Genomic DNA, 23,101 nt, shown 5'->3' with positions numbered 1-23,101 from the left:
AAAAATGCATGCTGTAAGCAATTGGAGGAAGAAACACATGTATATTTGGGCAGTCTTTAATTAGTTCACTTGTGGTTTGAACTGGTACCTTGATATTTTACATAACTTTTTTTTTTTCCCTACAGCCCTATCATAAATTCAGCAATGCATTTAAAAGATCAGCACATCAACTTCAGATCTTTGACACCAGCCAAGCAGTCTGAATCAATTAATTTGAAAGCCTCCAAAAGCATGGATCTGGGTAAGAAGGGCTGGGGTGACATGCAGGTCAGCGTTTTAGCCTTAGCCCATCTGCACCATCTCTGATTCTTGCTTTTGTTTCTTTAACACTAACATCAGGGAGTAACTTCTGCAGAGGAGCTGCAGTGATGGGAACAATGGTCAGCCTCCTCTAGCAGCTATTTGCAAATACCCTTTTTATTGGAGCTGAAGAAAGTTTGTTCGTTTTTTGTTTGGGTTTTGTTGTGTGGTTTTTTTTTTTAAAGGCCCATTGTATTGAAATCCTAGCTGAGGAAAAGGGGGAATGATGGAAAAATGAGCAGAAAGAATTGCTGTACAAGTTTTGTATGCCTAAAATATAAAGCAAAACCAGCAATCACAAAAGTAATTTCTTTTATAGAATATAAATGATTGTAAAACTACACTGGACAAAGGGAAACATTCCTAACACAAGTTGTTTATTTCTTCATTGACAATGACAAACACAAGCAATCAAAGTGTTGCAGTAGGTCTTTATAAATGCTTGAAGAGTGTAAGGTTATGGTTCTCTACCCATCAGTGCAGGAAATCTTGCAGGGGGGTGAAGCAGAAAGTAAAAGGTTCTTTCAATACCAGGAAAGCATTTGCAGGTGGAAGATTGAAGCGTTACTGCAGCCGAAAACCAAGCCAGGCTTTAATGAGGGTTCAAGAAAGCTTGTTAAGTCTCAAAAAAACCCAGATAAGGTTTTCTTTTTCATTTTGCTTCTTCTTGGCCACACTCAGTCTTTATCTGTTTGTTTTGGTTTTATTTCAAATTCCAGTGTTGATGGGGAAACTTTGAGGACTGCCATTAGGATATCTTTAACAATAGATTTGTGTGCTTTGTTGGATCAGGTTTTGTACACCATTAATAGAAAGCGATTAATTTCATATATATATTCAAGGTGGATTTTTGTTACCTTGCAGGTTATTTTTCCCCTGAAATGTTCCAGACTGGTCTTAGGTTTTGTATTGTTGATTTTTATTGTCATCTTAACAGGATATTTTGATGTAACATTAAGTGTGTGTACTCCTCTAATGGCATGTAAGGAAAGCCAGACAGTTACTAATGCATGGAATGCATAAGAATGGATATGATTAATTTAAAAAAGGTCTTAAGGCAGAATTATAACACTACTGCATGACCAGGCCAGAAATAAGTCGTTTTCATCTTCTGTTCCACTGTTTTAATGAAGAGTAATGGATTGGGTACTTTTTTAAGAATGAAAGTGCTCTCAAAAAATGGTTGAATTTACAGACTTGAGTCAAAACATAAATTATATGTAGTCTACTAGAAAAATGAATGTTCAGCTTTACTGAGTCATCTTTTAGAAAGGTTTGCTTCCAGCTCCCACAGAACTCCCAAGAAAGAATGCTCATAAGCACCCAGTGTAGAGTTAGGCAGTGGGAGTGTGCATGAGAGCATATTCAGAGCAGCCAGGTAACTCATACTTCAAATTCTATACACAATCTGCTCTTGACACCCAAAAGCAATCCTTTGAGAATATATACGAGTCGCTAAATGATGGTGGCTAAAAACTAAAATACAATTGGATACAAAAATAAAATAAAAATGGGATACAAATATATCTTTTAGGTTGTTCAAAAATTGTTGTCTGTAGAAGTTACTGTTGAAAATGCCACTTGTGTTATAAAAGTAAAAAATAAAAAGGGTGATAACCAGTCTGATTGGGTATGTGAAGGTAAATCTACTACTTGAGACAGTCATGTAAGGAACTGGAGGGACTATGAAAGATCTGCACCATATTGTTTTATAAATAACAATAGATGAAGTAAAATTCCTTGCACATAGCTTGGCAAATAATGAAACTGAGGAAGATGAAAGCTAGGGCCTTTTACAGTCTTCCTCTAGCAAGCAGTGAAGTACCATGTTTGGCTTCCCACCTTTTGAAAGATTTTAAGCAGAAACTACTGTCTGGAAGAGGAAACGGAACAGAAATATGAAAATCTCAAGTGAAGTAACTGCAATATACAGTGCTTCAATTACAAATAAAATCCCAAGAGTTTGGTATACAAAAATGTTCTTCCAAATAGAACATTCATATAATACACGTTCCAGGATGGATTTTTGGGAAAACAAAGTTATTTCTTAGGGTTTTTTGCTTGCTTCTTACTTAACTGCAGTCATGACCAGTAGTAACTTCTCATCCCAAGATGCAGCCGTGTACCCATTACTGATTTCAGTGCACTGTTTACTGAAAAAAAAACAAAAGAGGGAAGTCATCTTTCAGCTAATTTGGTAGCAGAGGGGAGATGTCCTTTCTTTGAAATGTTCTAAGCCCTATTTTTCCAGGAGTCATGGGATGCTGTCCACTTACTACTTTTCTTTTGTTCTCAAGTTCTGTCAGTCCCTTTAAAAACAAATCTAACATGATGAATGGAAGAAAACAGAGAATTGGAGTCCAGGAGGGGAGCTCTGAGACCTTAGAACACGTGATTTAGATGCAGTTTCTTTCTTTTTAAACCAATTGTCTCTGAATCATGTGTCTCCACAGATCTGTGAAATCACTCAGAGACTGGGTCGAGAGACCCAGAATGACAATCACAGATCAGTAGGCAAGAGAACTGGTCTAATACAGGGCATAAATGTGAAATCTGTACTGCCACTCACTTAGGAAATATTCTACTTCACCTTGAAATGTGTATAATGCATCCAGTGCCTAATTATGAGGTTACAAAGGCAGGGATTGCTAAATGACATCACCATCTGAAGGATCATCGAAGATGGGTAAGAGAACATTTTAAACAGAAGAAAATCCAGATGTTATTATGGATTGTGAATCTTACGTGAAAAGAGTAAATTCATTAAATTAGGGAGCTAGTGAAATTGCATAGTAAGGATCTTCCTGGCTTTGATGAGGCCTGATGTATATACAAGGCAAATCTGTTAAGTAAAGACTAGTTTATAATTACACAGGTTCACAGTGGAAACCCATTGAACACTGATGTTTATCCTTTCAGTTTTATATATATTTAGGCACAGAAACCTTTGAGTGTTTAATCTGCTTTTCATTCATTTTTCATTCATACCTATTTACAAAATAATAATTGCTATAAATTAATATCCTCAGTGAATAATGTGAGGTAATAAGGATGGGTGAAAAAGTTTCAGTACTGCTAACATGTTGCATCAATTTGTTGTTGTCACTCTCCAGAGCAAACCCTGCAGTGAAAGGAACTTGGCATATCCAGCTGTAGGTTACTTGCCAGTGGGGCAGCTGGAGCTTATTGACACTTGATGCATGACTGAATTGTTGGTTGGGCAGCTGGGCAGGAGCAGAGGGCATGAACCACTGCCACCTGGTTATTTAGGCTGTCATGCCGTGAGTCCTATGCACTGACACAAGTCTTAATTGCCAAATTCACAGATAGCACGAACCCAAAAGTAGCATTGCCTGAAGTTGGTGTACTTCAAGAACTCATTTTCTTTCCAGATGAGTTAGTTTTTGCTTGAACCTACTTTAAAAAATAAAATAAAAATCAATGGCATGTGTCATTGAGCTACTGTTGTAGAAATTAAGGAAAAAAAAGAAAAAGGCACATCTAGTGGTAATGATATTTTTTTTGGTTTTGCAGATACGAGCAGAACTTGCCTCATATGTGCAGATGTCCTTATGCAGAGTGTATGGGGGCAGGGTGACTGGTTCCCTGTTTTTAGCATCCATCATTCCCACAGTGATCAAATGCTTCTCAAAATTTACAGCTTCATTCAGTGTAATAGGCTACAGATTAGTTCCATGTCAGCTATAAGTCTTAATGTTCTTCCCTGCTGCTGTGTTGAGATACTGACAGCACTTTCTGGATCACTGGCAGAGTTCATATCCTGAGTCTTACGGTATATATTTCTTTGCCTTGCCTACTTTTATTTTGAACAGGTGGTGATAAAAAGATCACAGGCCCCTGTTTTCTTCTGCTGATCCTGGCACCTGACACATCCTCTCAGTTGAATATTTTTTTTTGTTCTTCAGCCATGGTCACCCATATGTTAGCAAAGCAAAGATCCCCCTTATAACTGCGACTTCAAGAATTTGTGCAGGGCCAAAGTCTGACTTTGTGCTAACCAGAGTTGCACAGAGTTGCATGCCAAGCTTGGACTTGTGCTTAGAGCACAGTGTTAAAAATAAGCAAAACAAAATCAAAAAGGTGGAAATAAATGTTGTGTTTTCCCTTCCCACTGAACTGGAACACTTCTTTTGAAACTTAACAGCAGATTAAAAATTAAGAAATCAATGGCTTCTAAATAAGTCATTGGAAGGATGATTTTCCCTTTCCTTTAACAACCTTCTATATACACACATTTTTCACTTACATTACCACAGTTCTCTAGAGAAGAATTTCTATATAATATTTTGTCAGAATCCATTTTCAATAGTGTTTGGTTTTTTAATGATATTAAAAAGGTAATTTTTGTAATGTTAATGTGAAATTGTTTTTTAATGTTTTATTGGAAGGTGTAAATCAGCATGCTCTATGAAAACGAAAGGAAAGAAGGTGTCTTATCTCCAACACCCTCACTTTCCATAGATCTTTATGCATGGGAGTGGTTTAGGCTGTGCATAAATGTACTGTAAAAACTACAGCCATGGGAATTGTATGCAAACACATGAAAGTGTGGCTTGTTTTAACCTGAAGCAACATGAAATTGAATCATATGAATATATAGCAATTCTGTTGTGTATCAATTCAGGCAAAGTACTGTGTGGATTTTTATTTGAGGATGTTGCTTTAATAACCCATGACCACTGTCCCAAGGTGCTGCTTAATTCCCTCATCTTTTCTCCATCAAAGGCAAAACCCCATAAATTTTAACTGATTAAGCTCTATAGCCTGAAGAAATGGATATGTCCTTTACTTGATTTTAAATGTGAGTGAAATATTGTTTGCTGAAACATCATTAGACATACTTGGAGTCCCTTAACCTTGGGGCACATTTATTAAAATATTGGCCAACTTATTTATTTAGGAATAATTAGCAAGTAAATGTGCAAGGTATAAGGTATGGAGTATTCTGCAAGGAAGCTAGTATTTAACTAAATGCTAATTTCTTTGTCAGTGAAGGGATGCATTCGATTACAGTTCATACTTCTAAAATGCCTCAAAATAAAGGGAAACCTGTGTCCCATATCCAGAAGGATGTGGAAAATGCAATCAAGATGCTATTAGCTGCTTCATGGTTTGCTCTGAAGCAGATTATTGTTACTCTGAGTGTAATTTCTGTAAACTGAAATAAATATCTCAAAACATAGCCAAATGAGGACCAGACAGAGCTAATGAAGATTGCTCTTTCAAGCAATGTTTGGATTCAGATACAATTGAGAGAATGCATTTGGGAAGTCCCTAGTGAGAGTTGTGGTATTAGTGGGACAAAAAGTAGTTTGGTATTTTATAGTCATTGTTTTGTTAACCATGTCGTATGTATGCAATACATTTATTTGGTTGCTTTGAGTTGAAACCGATTTCAGAACTGGATTTAGGAGCTAGTTAGGTTTGTTAGAGCATTAATGAGGAATTGGAGAAGCCAGATCAGAATTCTAAGAATCTTTTCAATGTTACTGGCTTATAACAGTAATTTAACAAATCATCTTTGGAAGAGAGGCTTTTCAAAAACAAAAATGTTACAGGTTTAGGAAAAACTATATTGCTTATGGCTGTGATTGTCTTTGGTATCAAGGGCTAAAAGATATTTTAACAATATTCTAACATCATGAGTTGCTTTCTAGTACTGTCAGATTAGATGTACATTTTCTGAGGGTACTCTGCAGAATCAATTTTTACAAATGACCACAATGCAGTTTTCATAGTTTAAATGACTTTCAAATTTCTGTTTGTAAGATCTATAAGTCAGGAATGAAACAAAATCATTTCTTAAGTGATAGGGACACTGTTAAATGAATTGAAATGAGACTGAAATTAGGTTTTTTCTGTTTGTGAAGAGAGGCTTTTAACAAGGCTAATTTTGTTGTTCAGTTTTACACCAAATCTGCACTGATGCAGTTGAGGGGATGGTGAGTTGTGGCATAAAGGCAGAAGTGGGCAGATGAGAATATCAACTTTCTGGACTGGTTTTGTAGAAATCATCTTAAGACACAAGGAAGTTTGTTGTGGAGCAGACTGAGAGCATCTTGTGAGCTGTGATGGTGACACAGCTGAGAACTTAGTAACACATGCTTGAGGTGGTTTTTTTAGGCTGCTTTAGTGTTAAGTTTGAGTGGATCTGTTAATGCAGTTAGATTATTAAAGTGTTGGGGGAGAAAACAGCAATTAAGTTAATGTATAGCTACTATAAGAAAGAAGGTAAAGATGATAATGAAGTAACTTTTAAGAACACTGGTATAAATATATGTTGTCTAAACTTTGTCTTAAATCTGTTCCCTATCAATGCTTTCAATCAGTGAATGACAGATTACATTAGGAACTTGTAGTTTAACCCTAGGAATTTTGAAGAAGTGTTAATGACATGCGGAAGACGTGCAGCCGGGGGAGTTTTAGCCTAGTATGGTTTCTCTGGAACAGAGGTGAGAGAGGATTAGAAAAGACAACAAAAGTGTAAAAGAAGCCGTGATGGCCTCAATTAACAGTGTAATCTTCAAGAACAAGTAGTTATGGCACTACAGGAAAGTGAAGAAATTTGTATCATGCCGGCTGGGAAATTGTAAAACAATGTTTTTTTCTGCCAGGAGAAAAACTTCCATTTAAACTTAAATGCGCCCAGTGGACAGCCTCAACTATACTGCTGGTTCTTCAACAAGCAGTAGTAATAGTAAATGCAAGCTTAAGCACTTTCATTCTCATGTGCTGACACACAAGATGTATCCCTTGGGGATCTTCTCCGAACACAATTGAATCGAAGTATTAAATCAGTTCTAACAAAATTGTTCTGAAAAATCTAATTAGAGAAAACCTTGTACGGGAGAGAAAAAGAATCCAGAATCTTGGTTTGGGTGTGATTTATTCCTGCCTTTGAATGTGCTGAACAGGGTATCCCAAATATTGTGTTAGATGCCATTTTGGAAAAGGGACAGGTGAGGAGAGGGAATTACTGAAGGAAAATATTTTAAGACAGTGCAAGTTTGCCCATTCTGATACACACATTTTATTGCTACTGTGGATTTTAGCCTGTGGTCTTTGTATGCAGCACTTCAGGGCAAACCTAGAACAGAAATCAGCATTTTCTAAGCGGTGGTTGTGAGACAACAATTGACACCACTTCTCTGAGTGATTTATGCCGCTCCTCGATGGGGAAATGCTTTGCCCAGAAAATAAAACTGGCAGGAGAATTATGTCCTTGGCACTATCACTGACTAAAATTAATTGATGATGCACTGTCTTCATTATGATGAAAGGGCTGGGTAAGGATACCAGGAAAAAACAGTGATCCATTTGAGGCTTTGCTTTCTTATCATGTGTTTTTACCATAGAAACTGATGGCTTCTGAAAAGTATAGAAGTATTATTTATATATGTAGTTCGGGAATACAGCCCTTACGGATTGATTCATGTACAATGAGAAATTTTATATTTGGCTTCCTGTTAACTAATAAAGGTATTTGTTAGGAAATTTGTTTTTTAGGAAATGCTTTTGTGTTTCAGTGTCTTGTATTATTATTCCTCATTAATTGTAATTTTAATGCTTGTTTGCTTCTTTTCTGAGCACAGAACTGCAGCTGGTCTTCAAAGGTACGTGTCAGTTTGTCCAGCAGAAACACATGTGACTTTTGCATGTTTAGAAGATTTTTTAGTAGCTCTTGGTCAATGTGCAAAACTGATCCTTCACAAAAGAGTCCCTTAAGCAGCACCCTGTATCTTGTGAACGGTAGTAACTCTTTTGTTTGGGGAAAAGTAATGTAATGGTTCAGCAATTTAACTGGGCAGAAGGAGGGAAATTGGTTATCATGATTGGCAGCAGCATTGATTTGTGCTTCTCTAAACCACAGTTTGGAACTAGATTGTTGGCCTGTGTGTAAGCCTGGACTGTATTTGAGGCAAACTTTGAGAGGTACAGAAGGTGGTTGTGTGCTAAATGATTGGAAGTCACGCAATTCAAATGGCTACCTTGAGTAGGGCACAGAAATGGCAGTCAAAACATGTACGTGGAAGGACATGAAGGCATGTTGGGTGCTTTTACTGTTGCTAAACAATACTATTTATTTTCGTGAAGCAAAACAGCACTCCAGAATATTACTGTAGGAAATACTAAAAAATTCTGATCATTCATGGCATAGAGAGATGGAGTTTCTTACCCTCTCTAGTGGTTGTTGGCGTAGTTTAAAAAAAAGTGACAGTTGTTTGCTATCAGCTGGACAGATTTGTTTGGTTTGGTAATATTCCATCTTGCATAATCTGTGGTCTTTCTAGGCCTCCAAATGTCCATGTTTTTATTAAGTAGCTGTAGAACTTCTTTCATTTTTATTTCAGCAATTACTTTGAGTAGTGACGGTGAATGCATAACTGGTTTCTGTGGTGAAAATGTGGTTCCTAAATAATAGATGTTACTTTAAAAGAGCTGGCATGATTTCTATGGACAAACATTAATAACTTCATGAACTAACAATCCCTGGGGTTCCAGGGACCTTTCAAAATGTGAAGTATTTGTTTGATTCACAAATTAAGGAGAAGTGTCTTCTTGTTAGTGAATCTATTTATTCTCTTCTATGAACCTTTTTTTTTTTTTTTTTTTTTTTGAGGTTTTTGGGGTTGAGATGTTATGCATTTAATAATTCTGGCTCAAGAATATACAGTAATTCTAGTGTCTTCATAAAAAGTTACTTGTGCATTCCCAAGTATGATCTTTTTGAGCTGAAATATTTCAGTTATTTGCAAAGTAATTACTATTTGATGTTAAAATAATTAGAATTCTTTTTACTTGAGTTCTAAGAGTAGATGGTATTTTTTCCTTGTTTAAAATCTTTCAGGTGATTTTCTACAAAGACAGGCTAACACTAGTAGAATCTTAGAAAATAAATTTCCTCTTAGTTCTTGTCGTTTTTCAAAGGCCAAGGACTAGAGAGAGACTATTTTTGTCGTAACTGAATGTTTGTATCAATTTTGAACAACGTGCAAAGAAGTGTTTTCAAATGGTGTTTTGTGTAACAGGATGTCCAGTGTACTTCCTAAATGAAATCTTTAGTTTTCAACCTTGGCATACAAAGTATTTATCTTCTGTTAGACTTTTCCTTTTTTCCTTTTTTTTTTTTTTCTGTTGTCTTCTCCTTGTTTCCAGGGGAAACAAGGGAAGGAATAGGATTCTTTTCCAGTGGTCTTTTCTGTGCTACTCCTGTTCAGTCTAATGAAAGATGGCCAGCCTAGAAGGCCCTGCCTAAGCGTAATAACCCATGAAATGAAAACTACCCTGTGGAGGTGCACACGTATTTTGCTCAAACTTTGATATAGAACTTTAATATTTGCATTTCCCAGTTTTTGTGCATGTGTGTGCTTAAACTCATAATGCTAACCTTGTATTTTGGTAAGATTATTTTTCATTTTTTAATCATTTTATTCTTCCTTTTTTCCCTCCAGTATTAAAATCTAATTTTTGTGTGTGAAGCTGGTGTGTAAAGTATGATTATGTTAAATGGATTTATCCCTTTTAATAATATAAAACTTAGTTTCAGGCAAACCTAGTCATCAGCATAGTTTTAAAAAAAATACTATGAACCTTGGGTTTTGTCTTTTTCTAAAGTTCCTATGTACTGTAACATTACCTGCTTTAAGTAATTATCATACATTATACTGGTTGCCATTAGTGACTGCTGTAATTAAGGTTGTGAATCAGTTTCCATTATAATCCCTTGTTTTCACACAATCATAACTTGTCAGAGCACTAATCTTTAGGACCAAAGTTTTCCACGGTTGTTTTGCTTAGAGAGAAATTTGAGGGGAGGGAGGAGGAAGATGAGTTTGAACTATCCTTATAGTAAATCCTAAATCCTTGTCCAGTCATTTGGCGTTATAGGATCAAACTGCATAGCAAGGAGTTCAATAGTTATCATTTCCAGGGACTAGAAAAAAGTTGAAAGGTCAAAGAGTGCAGAACTTCCTTGAGTTTTGTTTGCACTTCTAATTTTTACTAGTCCCATTGCCGTTTTGTTTAGCAGAATCGCTACATAATGCTGCAAACAGAATTAGTCTTACCTTATTAGCACTGTCATCCCACAAAAACTCTACACTATGTCAGTTTGCTGATAATCAGGTGACAATTAGATCACGGAAGTAGAGAAAAGATACAGTGGTCATTTGTGGATTCATGACTCCAATTGTGAATCCCAGTCTTGAATCTTGATTTTTTGAGGATAAAAGCTTCCCTAAATGTCAAGTGGGGAGGCAATATAAGAAAATATTTACTGTGATTATTTTCCCAGTAGTAACTCCCAAGTGTCAGTAACTACTGTACTGCTCTTTCCTGGGTAGAAAATAGCAGGTTCTTGTATCATTACAGATAACCCTCTATGTAAACTTTTTATAGTGACCGCTATACAGAGCTTGTTTAAGTTTGCATTTATGGAATTTTTGGTATGACTTGACAATTTATTTTATCATATAAAGAGATTATGTTTTAAGACGAGCTATAAGGGAGTGCTTGGGCAGGCAGAGTTGAAGGATAAGCTTTCAACCCTCACATTCATTTCCTGTTCTTGTTTTATCATCCCATCATTTACCACCGTTTCTTTGCATAGGATTCGTTTTAAGAAATAGTGATTGGTTCTTCCCCTCAGCCCTCCAGGAGAGTATTTTAATTAGTTTCTTGAGATATGTGATGATAAACTGAAGTTACTGAACAGAACTTCCAATTCCTGTTACATTCAGAATTTGCTCCTCCACTACTGTCTGCAAACTGTTGCTACTGCAAACAACTTCCTTTATAAGATGATGTGAAATACTCCAAAGTTACAATTTATAGACAAAATAAAATATAACATACAAAACATGCATAAGCCTTCAAAAAGATCAGTGTTTGGGAGACCTTATTATCTGCAGAGGTCCTGTGAGGCAGTGAGATGTCTTGCAGATGGGAAGGTTTCCACATCTGGATTCTTTTTACAATTGAGGTCTTTGATCTGAAAATGTTACAACTCTCCTATGCCCTGTGATTTGTCTGGCAAGATGAGTTATTTACAAGTGCAATTGCTCTTCTGACAACTCAGTTTTGAGTGTGTAAGTGCTGAGGTCCTGATCTGTAACCCACAAGGACTGCTGGTAGTCCTTTTATTGGTTTCAGAGGGCTTTGATTCAGATATTTGGACTTTGAAGCACCCCATGGGGATTAGGTAAAGAAAGGCGCTTTTTTTCAGATTATTATAATTTAAAGATTCATGATGCTGTGTCTGAAATAATTTGACAGTGTTTCAAAAGCTTGTGAATTTAAATAAGTTTCTGATCTTTGTGTCTTTTCTTTTATTTCTCCAGTGGCAGATGAAAGCAAAGTTGGTTTGTTGGCCGGACACAAATCGGGTAAGCTGTCCTCCTATTTTGGAGAAAAAGTCAGCAACTTAAAAGTAGTATGGGCAGTAAATGAAATCAGCTTCCAGAAACTGTGGTGATGAAGAGGCCAATTGAGGCATTACTTTGTATGCACTGACTCCAAGTTGAATGATGATGAATTAGGGATTGCTCTTAACCAGGTAGTGTATGTAGCCAAGTCATTCTCAGGAGGAGCTGTAACTTTATTTTTCAGTACAGGTGTTGTAAATTGAAGAAAATGCACTTTCAAATAAGTGGAAGTGCAGTGTCTCTTATGGAGTGTAGAGACTTAAACAATACACACTTTGAGAAATACAAGTGTTTCTTTGCTTTCTCTTCTTGCTCTGAGTTGCCCTTCCATTACCAGGAATATGGAAGACAACACTAAAAAAATTCTACAGAGTAAAAAAAAGTGTTACAGCTTTTCCTTTCATTGCACAGGAGAAATAATTTGGTTTTTCTTAAACTTTTCAGGTGATGATAATAATAAAAGAAAATTAGCCCATAGTGCTGTAATAACTGTACCTGCTTACTAAATAAGTTCACCAACCATGCCATGGTATTGTACAACTTGCAGCTGTTGTATTAAAAAGACTTCCAAGGCGATGTCACATAAGATTGTAATTTTTCATGAGCTGTGGGTAAGATGACATGAGAAACCTTAAACTTCCTAGAAAACTTTAGTTATTCGGCAGTCTCTTCTGATGTTAGAACATCCTGAAGTTTCAGGCTGCTCCTTTGTAGCACATTGTACATGCCTTTTTCCACTCTATTGATAGATCTAAGAGGCTGAATTCATGTAAAGGAAGGTCAGCTGTGAGATTCCTGATTGTTCATGGTATTCCTTCTCTCTACAACTGGGTGTCCTTCTTTAGTTCTCTGGTGTGGATTTTCCTTATCTGAAGACTTTTTCCTGAACTTAGTAGACAAATTCTTTTTAAATTTTTTTGGCATCTTTCCTAAGCCTGTGAAGTTCTTGGATTCTCTTTCTGAATCAGGGAATAGTTCATATGTCTTGTAATATTATCACTCCTGGGAAGAAAAACAGTTCTTCCAGCTTTCTCTTTTGGGAATGTGAAAGCTTCAAAGAAATGATCTTGTCAACTTGAAGAAGCTGGGGGTGTTGCTCTTGGACTTTTCCCTGTTCAGAAAAATTACTACAAACATTGCAACATCATGCAGTTTACCAAAGATCAATGGAATTTGCTGCTATCAAAGAATATTGGAGGGGTGAGATTATAACTCTTTGGCAATCAATTGTTGTAGGTACATTAAGCTTTATAATGTAATTTTTAGTAGCATTTGATATTTCTTCTGCGCACTTCTGCAGATTCTTGAAAACTGACTTTGAAAAGTTTTCTGTTTGAAGACACCTACAAATTTTATATGAACATGTAGACCCATGTTTATTGAACTTTGGCTTGTTTGCTTTACTTATTCCTCACAGATCTCTTACATATACCTAAGATCTTCCTTCATAAACTAAAATCAGTGGCCAGCAGATCACCCAAGGAATAGACACAAAGATTCCTCAAGTTGTTTCTTTTTTTTTTCCCTTTTAGGAATAAAAGAATCTAGCTAACTTCTGAGAGGGTTGGTGTGTAATTTATTTTTGTTGGTCGTATCCACTTTACTGTTCAAATACCATTGGAAAACATTTCTCCTGCTCACTGTGTTCCATTTCCTAATGCTTCATAAGGAGAAATCAAGCTGAAATTTTGGTTTCCTCATTTTTCCATTCATATTTAATTTAAAGGTCTGTCCAAGAACGCAGTGTTCTTTTTCTCTGGTCTCTTTTTACTCTATGCTTTCTAGAATTATATGTCATATGTGCAATTTTCTGGCATTCAGTCACACCACAGAACTCCTGTTTTAACATCATTCATTGTGCTGCCTTCCTATAGGGACCTTAAGAATGTTAAAAAGGAGACATTGCAGCTTCTTGTGCTGCAAGCAAAACACAGTTATTTTCTCATTACAAAATGAAGAGTTTCCATCCTATTCTAGACTTCAGGAAACTAAATGTATTTCTCTACAGAATTAATTATCACCTACTCACAATCAATGCAATTATCCTATCTCTCCTTCAGTTGTTCTATAGAATACGCAGCCGAGTAATTCTCTCTAGGGAAATATCCTTTCTGTTTTTTCTGGGGCAATGGCTCTTCAGTTTAGTCTCAGCCTTTGGTACAGTTACTTTATCCCTCACATATTACATGTTACTGAGCAGCAGCAGCAGGAGTTAGAGGCGTGCATTCATTTCAAAAAGCGTGAAAACAATTCTCAGTAAGACTCAGGAATTAGAAGGATCTGTAGCTCTAGCCCCATCTGTCTCTTTGTATATTGCACTCAGAAGCAGTAGCTCCTTTCCCCCCACCCTCCTTAAAAAGTAGATTTGATTTTTAGAGGTATGTCTAGATACATCCTGAGCTTGTAAGCATGTTCTGTGGGAAGATGGCTGGAGCTTTGTTCCACATGTGTATGTGACCCTCATAGAAACCCCCCTGTGAATTCTGGTTCTCAAACCTGGCCTGTCCTTCATCTGGCTGGATGGAAAACCCCTGCTGTGGTTACAGGTGTTCTTAGTGTTGAAAATGTTTTCCACAATGCCATCAGCAAAAGCAGTGAAGTGCTGTACTGATGCCTCCTTGTCCTTTTCTGGAAAAAAAAACAGATTTCAGACTCTGTGTGTGTAAGACAACTTCTCTGAATCCTCTAAGGAAGAATTTGTCCTCTGTAACCTTCCTGTGTGCTCAGCAATGGTATGCCAATACCAATGATGAGAATGAGAAGCAGACAAGCGGTGCCTCTGTTGTAAAGCAGAGAAGATCCTTGAAAATTCACAAAGATGAAAAATCAGCAAGCTTTAGCTTAGTTTTTCATAAACTCCTAGCTTTTTGTAAAAGCAGTTCTAGGACAGTTAAGAGAATATCTTTATAAAGAAGGGCAAGACTTGCATGTCGAGTACTGAAAATGTGTACTGAATTTTTTGCAGCTATTTTAATTTTTTTTCTAAAATTCTTTTTTGTGTTCTGATTTACTGCTTAGAACACTTTTAGTATGTATTGACTGTCTGCTGAGGTCCCTGCTGACACAGCTCTTTCAGATGATGCAGTGCTGGAGAAAAGCTGATGAGTCTTTCTTTATGAGCTCTGACATATTAATTAGCAAAATGGTCAAAAAAGCTTTCCTATTTTTATTTTAATGTCACTAGACCATGCTTTTGGCTGGGGTTGTGTTTCAAGACAGTTCTGAGACAAGATGAGTAAGATCTTATTTTCTTGCTGGCTGCTATGTGAGGAGCATGTGACTGGGCTATGGCTTAGTACCAGCAAGGCTGAGTGATAGGGGGTAGCTCTGTTACCAAGCTGAATTTGAATTAATGCTATGTGTTTAAACCACAACATATGGTAAGAGATAGGGTTAGGATCTGAGTAGGAAAAGGCCCATTGGGATAGTTGGAAGGATGCTTCTGGTCAAGCTCTGTCCCTTAATGTTAATTTTGCTGGCAGTGCAGTTCCCATGTGGCTGTTCAGCCTTTAGGTAAGGTTAGTGTTCTGGAAAAGAAGGTCTGGAGAGGCAGCTGTACAGCTAAACCCTGCAAGGCAGGCTGTCCTGAGACCTGAGTACCATCACAGCTGTACTGCTTCGTGTGTGGGTGACTGAGTTGTGGTTAAACTGCAATTCAGATGAAAAGTGGAGATAGTTCAGAATAATTTAGGTTAAAGGTCTTGGTGTATCTCTGCATCCTTTAATGGCAGGATGTATTCTGCATTAAGGACATTTTTCTGAGGTTTTGTAAAGGCTAAGTGTGAGCTATTGGAACACCAGAAAAATCCTGTGGTTTTTGCATAGTTCTGTAGCACAAGAGGCTTCCTTTTAATCAAGGATTCTGGTGGGGGTTAATAGTGGATTTAGGAAAGACTACGGAAAGCTTGGTGCATGCTGCTGGGCTTGTTTGAGACTGCTGCCGTTGTAGTAAGTTTGATTTGCAGGTAACACAATTATGTCAAAGAGGTGGATAGGGAAGTGCTGTTCTCCTCTCCTTATGCCTGATCTTATAATTTTATTAAATAAGCCTTCTTGCTGCTGTAGATGTCATTAAAGCTCAGCTTTTCAAAGGGAGCATTGGGTTTAGTACTGGGTTCATAAGGATTTATATAGTAACCAGGTCCACAGTAGAAAAGACTCATGTAAATGACTGAGCTGCCTGGCATACACAATGAAGTGTCTGTCCAAACAAGGGCCTTGCCACTAACTGAAAGCATCTAGCATATGGAATCTGACCCTTCCCTTTGCATTTCTGAGAGGAGAAAAAAGGTCGATTTGAAATTCTCTTTGAGAATAAGTGTAATACTTGGCTGCTTCAATCATTCTTGTAAACGTGAAGAGGACTTGTGTACTTCACAGTCTGCAGTATACCTCAGCAATACCAGTGTAGCCTGACCTATGTGTCTTGGCTTGGATACTGGATATAAGCAGTGTCATGTCACTGGAAACTGTGCAATGTGATTTTTCCCTTCTTTCAGTCCGTGTGATGCTCGGTGCCATTTCAGTGTGACTGGCTCAAAAACTGAGCAAGTACCTTTCTATGATGCTTCAGTTCACTCTGTTACCCACAACTCGTGGCTCTGTAAGCTTTGAATAATTAAACTGTGGATTATGTTTGATGTTTTATTGTGGAGCATATTTTTGCAAGTTTTTTTGCTCTTTCCCTCTTACATTCACTTGGACATCTCTCTTTTAATGATTATATTCTTGTGGTAGTAGTGTTGTTATTATCAACATTATTATCATTATCAACTTTGATTATGATTCTCCAAGCAAAGTGTTCTTTTGAACTTATGGTTCCAAATAAGTTGTCATCTGAGAATATGTATCAGTTCATGCAACTGAGAAGCAAAAAAAAAAAGTTCCTTTTTTCCTGCAGGTCACTTTTGGAGTGAATGTTTTCTCCTTTATTTATGTCTGGCAGAGTATAAAGCCAAGGATGTTACATGAATCTATTATATTGTTGGGGTTTAAAACTGTTTCTAGTCCGAAAATTAAAACACTCAGCTTTCGTTGAATCTCTGACTGCTGTGGTTTTTTGCTTTTCCTCAAACACAATTTGTCTAGTGAACCTAGGAGGATACATTAACTTCCATAATACTCGATGCCAATATGGCTTTGCTACCCTTTTTTAATGGACTTTATTTTTTATTTTTTAGCACATATAATAGTGTTACATATTATATGTTGTTGTAACTATCTTCATTGATTAGAGCTGGGAGGGAATGGCGAGGCTTGATTAACACTGCTAGTTGCACAAAAATTGTATATATTTGTGCATGAGAAGTTTGCTTTTTCGCTGACTCAGGAAAAGGAGGGCTGAACACTTACCAGTTCTGTGCTTCAAACCATTATTCTAAATTAACAGAACTTTCTGTATTGTTAAATTTTAGTGAAAAGCAGTTTTTAAGTTAAAATCTCTTCTGAATGTCAGGCTGGAGGTCTTTACAGTCCCCCATGCATGCCAGGTCAGTGTGGCTGATAAACAGCTCGCAGATAACGTAGTTACATGGTTCTCCTCTGTGGAAGGAAACAAGCGCTCATTTTTACTCTCAAGAAGAATCATTTTATGCTCCCAGTAACTCACCAGCTGTAACTATTCCTTTGACAGCTTTTTTTCCTTTTTTTTTGTTTTTTTTAAGACTTTATTAGCTGTGTGATGATGATTTGTTGTGACCCCTTTTTTGTTAGGTCCTGAGAAAGTCATCTGTAGATAAAAATCCCTCACTTGAGGGTGATGGTTGATGCTATGATGTTGATCTAAAAGCTTGCTGCTGCTGAATAAAGCAGTCTTGGGCACCATGCCTCCTATCTGCAGCTGCCTGGTTTCCATTACTACTTTATTCCAGTCCCACAGCTTAGCTGGTGAGATGGTTAAGAGAGCTAAACCAGCCAAAAATTAAAACAAGAAAGACAAAAATGAATAGTACTGAGATTATCTCCTTGAACCACTCATTTGAGAGACAAGCTTGCACACTAGTAGAAGGGAAGCTCAGCAAGTGGATGGATGTTAGAACTGTGAGGCAGCTGTCTATTAAATCACCCTATCTACTATGTCAGACTATATCTTTATTAAATTCAAATGCCAGACTTGCACTGATGGTTTGTTTTGTTTTTATTTTTTTAACATTTTTTTACTTACCATGAATAAAACCATTTTTTCAGTGGCAGGACCAGGGAATAAAAAGTGGCAGTAAACCTCTGCAAACTGAACAAAAGCATCCCTGCTGTCTCATCCTTAGGTTGTAAGAATCTTTTCTAAAATCACTTATTCACTTTGATTTTATGAATGCTTTGTGTTCTGTGACTCTTAGTGTGCTTTGTATTAAGATACAGCAGAGCAGTGCCCATTGGTCTTTCTTTGAATTACAGTTATTGAAGTGAATAGATCTGATCTACTGAGAACAATAACAAGCTTGCAGGAGGAACCTGTTTCCCTCCATGTTCTTGTGCGGGATTAAAGATCTAGAGCAAAACTGAATTTAGACCAACAGCAGTGCAGATGCAAATTCAAGGGTCTATAATTGAGTTTTTATAAAACAGCACATTGACTGAGTATTTTCCTGTTATCCCATGATAGGTTTGTATTCATAAAGGCCGAGCTACGTGTTTCTGCCCCCCTTCTCTCTATGCCAGCATTATTATTCCTATAATTCCATTATGAGCTGTTGTGGGAAGCTAACCTAGCAGAAAAATAATTCTACAAGAAAGAATAGTATTCTTCTGGTTTAGTCCAGGGAGCAAGAAAGAGGAGGTTCAGGAGAAGAGAAGAATGACTTTGTAACTGACATTTTTTGATCCAGGGATCAGCCTAAGCTGAAGAAAGTTGACTGGGGTGGAGGGGGTAGGCAGACACATCTGAGGTAGAAAGTGTGGATGAAAGAAGATTTGTGGATCTTCAGAGATGTCTTTGTGCTGAAAGAAAGGAAGTGGAGGAGCAAATTTAAGTCTCTTTTATTGTCCCGAGCACTAAACTGAAAGTGAGTTTCTGAGAGGTTTGCTTAATGGCCAGTGAAAGTTGGTTTTGTGTATTTTTGACTGTGTGATGTTACTTGTTCTTAATGTACTATGATTGTCTCTTAGTTTTGTTCGGGCTGCTGTGCTCTGGGTCTGGTCCTGTCCTAAGGAGTGAGAGAAGGTTGAGCAGTGCTTGAAAGCAGCTGCATCTGACAAGCAAGGAGAGAGAAGCTTTCGTAAGGGCCAGATGGAGTGAACATGCAGCTCAGACAGAAAGAACAGTTTTCTTTAAGAACCACAGGGACTGGGTAGGGTTTCTTTCAATCCAGCTGATCACAGAAAGCTGCTGAACCAGAGAACAAATGACCCTGTAAAGGCCTAAGCTAAGCAGAAACATTTATTTCACTCTGTCTCACACAGAAAATGATAATTTTCTGTGCTATGAAAGTGTAGTAAACCATCCCTGGCTTCAACAGCAAAGCCCTTTTCATGTTCTCACTTTAAGAACAAAAGTGCATGTACATCTACTGAGGAAGTCTTAAACAACTTGGACTTCTCTATGAAGGAAACTTGTGTCCTGAAAGTGGACCAAAGTAAGATATTTCAATTTGACAGGCATGAAATAAAACTTAAAAGTTCGTGCTGGTAGGAACTTTAGAGAATACTCCTGTGAATGCATAGGTAGTGAACTGCCTGCTAAAGCTGTGACATTAGTTTATTAGAGCAAGATGCTGAAGAGGGATTCTGCGTGTGAGGAGTGCCTTATTTTTAAATGTGGGTAAACTCTGAGTGCCTGACGGAAAGAACAGCCTTTTCCCAGAGAAGAAGGCCTGATCTGGCAGATATCCAAACTACAGTCTTTGAGAATAAACAACAGTGGTGAAAGATTTGCTTCTTTTTGATCACATCTCAGTAATATGGGAATTATGCATTACCTAGTATGAATCGTTGGCATGTGGAGATTGCAAACCCACAGCCTTTTTCCCTTGGGGAATATTCTTTGCTCTAGGAGCAGAGAAAGGGATAGGAACTTTGTTTAGTGTGACTTGGGAAATTTCAAGCTCAGCAGTTCCCCAGTGTTACAGCTCCTTTACGATACAGACATGGTAGAAGTGATTAGGAAGAAAAGTCCAACACACAGGTATTTTTTCCAGCCATGCATTAATACTAATTCTGCCTTCCCCTCCCCTCCCCCCCCCCCTTTCATTTCCTGTCGTGATTCTGGGCATATTGTTGTATTAACTGAGGCTTGGAGGTGGGTTTGATGTTCACATTCCATACTTGCCACTTCTCCCCTAGGTCAGTATTGCTGAATATTGCTCTGTGTAGAATTCAGTGAAGCAGGTCAAGAGAGCATTAAAAACCCCAGAATGTTTAAGTAGTATAAAATGAAAAGAAGTGTAGACTTTTAATAGTTGTGATGAATGCATCCACTTAACACAAGGCCTGCTGATATTTGAAGTAAGCAGTCATCTGTCTGTGGTAAATGCGGTGTGTGCCAGCCTGCGGTGGGCTGGAGGAGCGATGTGCCTGCAGAGCTCTGTGGCTCTTGTGCACTGAAATTCTCTCTCTAGGAAATGGTGCGGTGCTGGCAGGAGTTACGGGCTGTGGGCTGTTTGGGGCATGCATTCTCTTCCTGAGACCTGGCAACACTTCCCACTGTGACTGTCTGTGCTGAGCCTGCCACCTTTCTTGTCTTTGCTGAAAGTTTCTGCTATGAGTTGGAGCTTCCTACTGCCTTGTATTCCAGGTTGTTTCTGACTCATACGAGCATAGGAGAGCTTGTAAATATGCGCATGTGTCTAGAGGAGTGCAGAAATAAAGCTTTCTGTGTTAGTGCAGAATTTCACACAGGATAATAGATGCTGCAGTTCTCTGGAAGTGGTCATTAGCACCTGACATCTTGGTATCTTGGAATCCTGGAATATCACATGCAGAAAAAATTGCTACTAAATTTTAAGTGATTGGAGATGGCAAAAGCCCAAGAAAACTGGCATTAGGCCTAAGCAAAGGTTAAGAAACAGTATATTTGAAATTTGAAGAATGTAAATAAATCAGTGCTTTTTATTGAAACTGTGAAGATCCAAAGTAAGGCATAGCAGCCAGCAAAGCAAGTTTAATGTTTAAAATCCTAGGGGCCTCTTGCTGTATGTTGATCTTTAAAGTAGAGAGCTTCTCTGGTGATGGTGCCTGAACAGATGGCTCATGAAAGTGCCTTCATGACTGATAGTAAGCTGGTTTTCATCATGGAACTCCTTCCTTGGCCCTAAGAAGAAAGCTGAGAACAACAAGTGAATCCATTGTGTCTCCTGCCTTTTTAGGGCTCTTTAAGGCTCTCAGTCATCAGTCCTTTAGCTGTTGACAGCCACATTGCATCCATTTCAGAAAGCAAAACGAATTCCCTCGGTCTGTGTCTTCTGTAATTGAGGAGAAAGTGATGATGTGATTCTAACACCCCTGCGTAACATTTACCACCCTCTGCAGCTAGAACTGGAGTCACAGCCTTCCTGTCAGTCTTTTTTCTGACTATTGGTTTCGTGTTCCTTCAAGCAATACCTGTGATGAATGATCTGCAGATATTCAGGAAAGACCTTCAGAGTATTAGGTGCTGAGAGCTGGCTGTGATCAGTGTTGGCAGCTACTGTGATTCTTTTAGTTGCTTGTTGTGACCAAAGAGACCAGCAGCCATGGCTGAATGCCTCATTTTATTAATCCTTTCCCTCCAGGAGCTGTTTTTTTGCTGGGCATAATATTCATTGCTGGCAGTGGGTATCCTGAAGTCGCTGGTGCCAAGGAGTTAATGAATTTGGAAAACTTCCCAGATAATACATCTGGCCCTCTAACTTATATTTTGGAGCATGAAGTGTGAGATGTAGAAAGAAGAGCACTGAACTAAATGAGCTCCTGGCTGAAGAGAGGAAGGGTACACTTTTCTTTTTTAAACTAGTTGACTGAAAGTTAAAAATTACATAGTCCCACAGAAGATTTAATTAATGTGGGTTTGTTTGGGGTTTTCATTTTACTTTTTTTTTTTAAATTTTGTAATACTATGTATTTGCCAGTTGTATTATCTTCTGAGGCTTGAGTATAGACAGGGAAGCATTTTTAATTCTCCACTTTGAATGATTCTTCTCCTTCGTTTTTTATTTTGAAGTCCCATCATGTTGCCATGTCAATAAAAAGGATTTTGAAGGTAATTGATGTTTCTAGTCCAGCTCACTTCTGGAATAGTATCTTGTGCAATGTTTGCTTCCTATAACATTTGAAATAAGCCTTTATTATATAAAATGGGTTGCTGGCACTATTTATTAATACACATTTCTGTGTAATAAAAGCTGTGCAGTGCAATATGGTTCAGAAATTAGCTTTGAAGAAAAGAATTACATTGCTATTTGTATATCTCATAAAACAGCATTATTTTTAGTGGGTCTCTCAATACAGCAATGCTACTTAGCACTTACATACACAGCACTCCAAAAGTACCCAGGATATGATCCCTAATTAAGTGTCCTGCTAAGCCTAAGAGCAGAGCAGGAGAGTTTTTCTGTACATAGCAGTGACAACCCAAGTGGAAAGCATTTTTAGAAGAGTAGAAGGCACTTCCTTGAGTTACCGTCGACTATCAGCAGGTACTTTCCCTTTACCTCTGGCAGTGACACCATGCTGCCCTTTCAAAATATATCTCCTCTTGTGTTTACCCATTTTTCTGCCTGATGTCTTAATAGATGAAATTTTTCATTTGCTTTAATTTAGTCTTGCATGGGGTGATGTAGTTTCTGATGGTTTTGGTTTGACCTACAGGAAATAAGTATAATGATTGGTACCTTCTCTGTGAAGGCACAGAAGAGCCCTATTGACATGAGAGCAAACTTATTTACGTTTGCTTGGGTTTTTTTAAAGACATTAAAATGCAGTTCCTTCCCTCCACACCCCCCAGTGTGACATCTATACTGAAGCTGATCTATATCTGATTCCTGCTCTTTTTGATTATTCACCTCTGGTTGCGAAAATTCTTTCCTTAATCCTTCCCCCATCTTCAAGGTGGTTAACTTATCTAAAAGCAACCTTTGTGGACTGAATATCTGTCTGTGAGGAGAGCACATCTGTGACCTAAAAGGTTCACCTGCAGATTCTCAAGGACCAGGGGAACATGCAGGGCATAATCAAGTCCCAGGAGCTGTTGCTGCACAGCATTTTTCAGTAGACTTTCTCCTGTTCTAGAGTTGCTCAGTTCACAGACTGAAGGGAGTAGGAAGGGACCATTCTGTCCAGTGTGACCAGTGGGCTCGGGGCAAAGCAGGGAATTCCATGGAGAGAGGCAGACTTTAGTTCTACAGTTTGCCCAATTTAAAAATGCTCATTTCCTTAGAGCCATAATA

General features: G+C 37.8%; 1 protein-coding gene across 2 annotated transcripts in view; it reads left to right on the top strand.

Moving 5' to 3' along the window:
* The window catches only part of PARD3B (par-3 family cell polarity regulator beta), a 401,283-nt gene that overhangs the window by 221,064 nt on the left and 157,118 nt on the right, over positions 1–23,101 (top strand). The window contains exons 15-17 of one of the 2 annotated variants that reach the window (XM_082285054.1): positions 126–241; positions 7,914–7,934; positions 11,661–11,705. In XM_082285054.1, the coding sequence (XP_082141180.1) occupies positions 126–241; positions 7,914–7,934; positions 11,661–11,705 (182 nt within the window). The remainder of the gene's footprint in view (positions 1–125; positions 242–7,913; positions 7,935–11,660; positions 11,706–23,101) is intronic. The other variant, XM_082285055.1, reaches the window with a different exon arrangement.

This window comes from Coloeus monedula (assembly GCF_965178545.1).
Source record: "Coloeus monedula genome assembly, chromosome: 7".
Lineage (NCBI taxonomy): Eukaryota > Metazoa > Chordata > Aves > Passeriformes > Corvidae > Coloeus > Coloeus monedula.
This window is presented reverse-complemented; position numbering and strand designations above follow the sequence as displayed.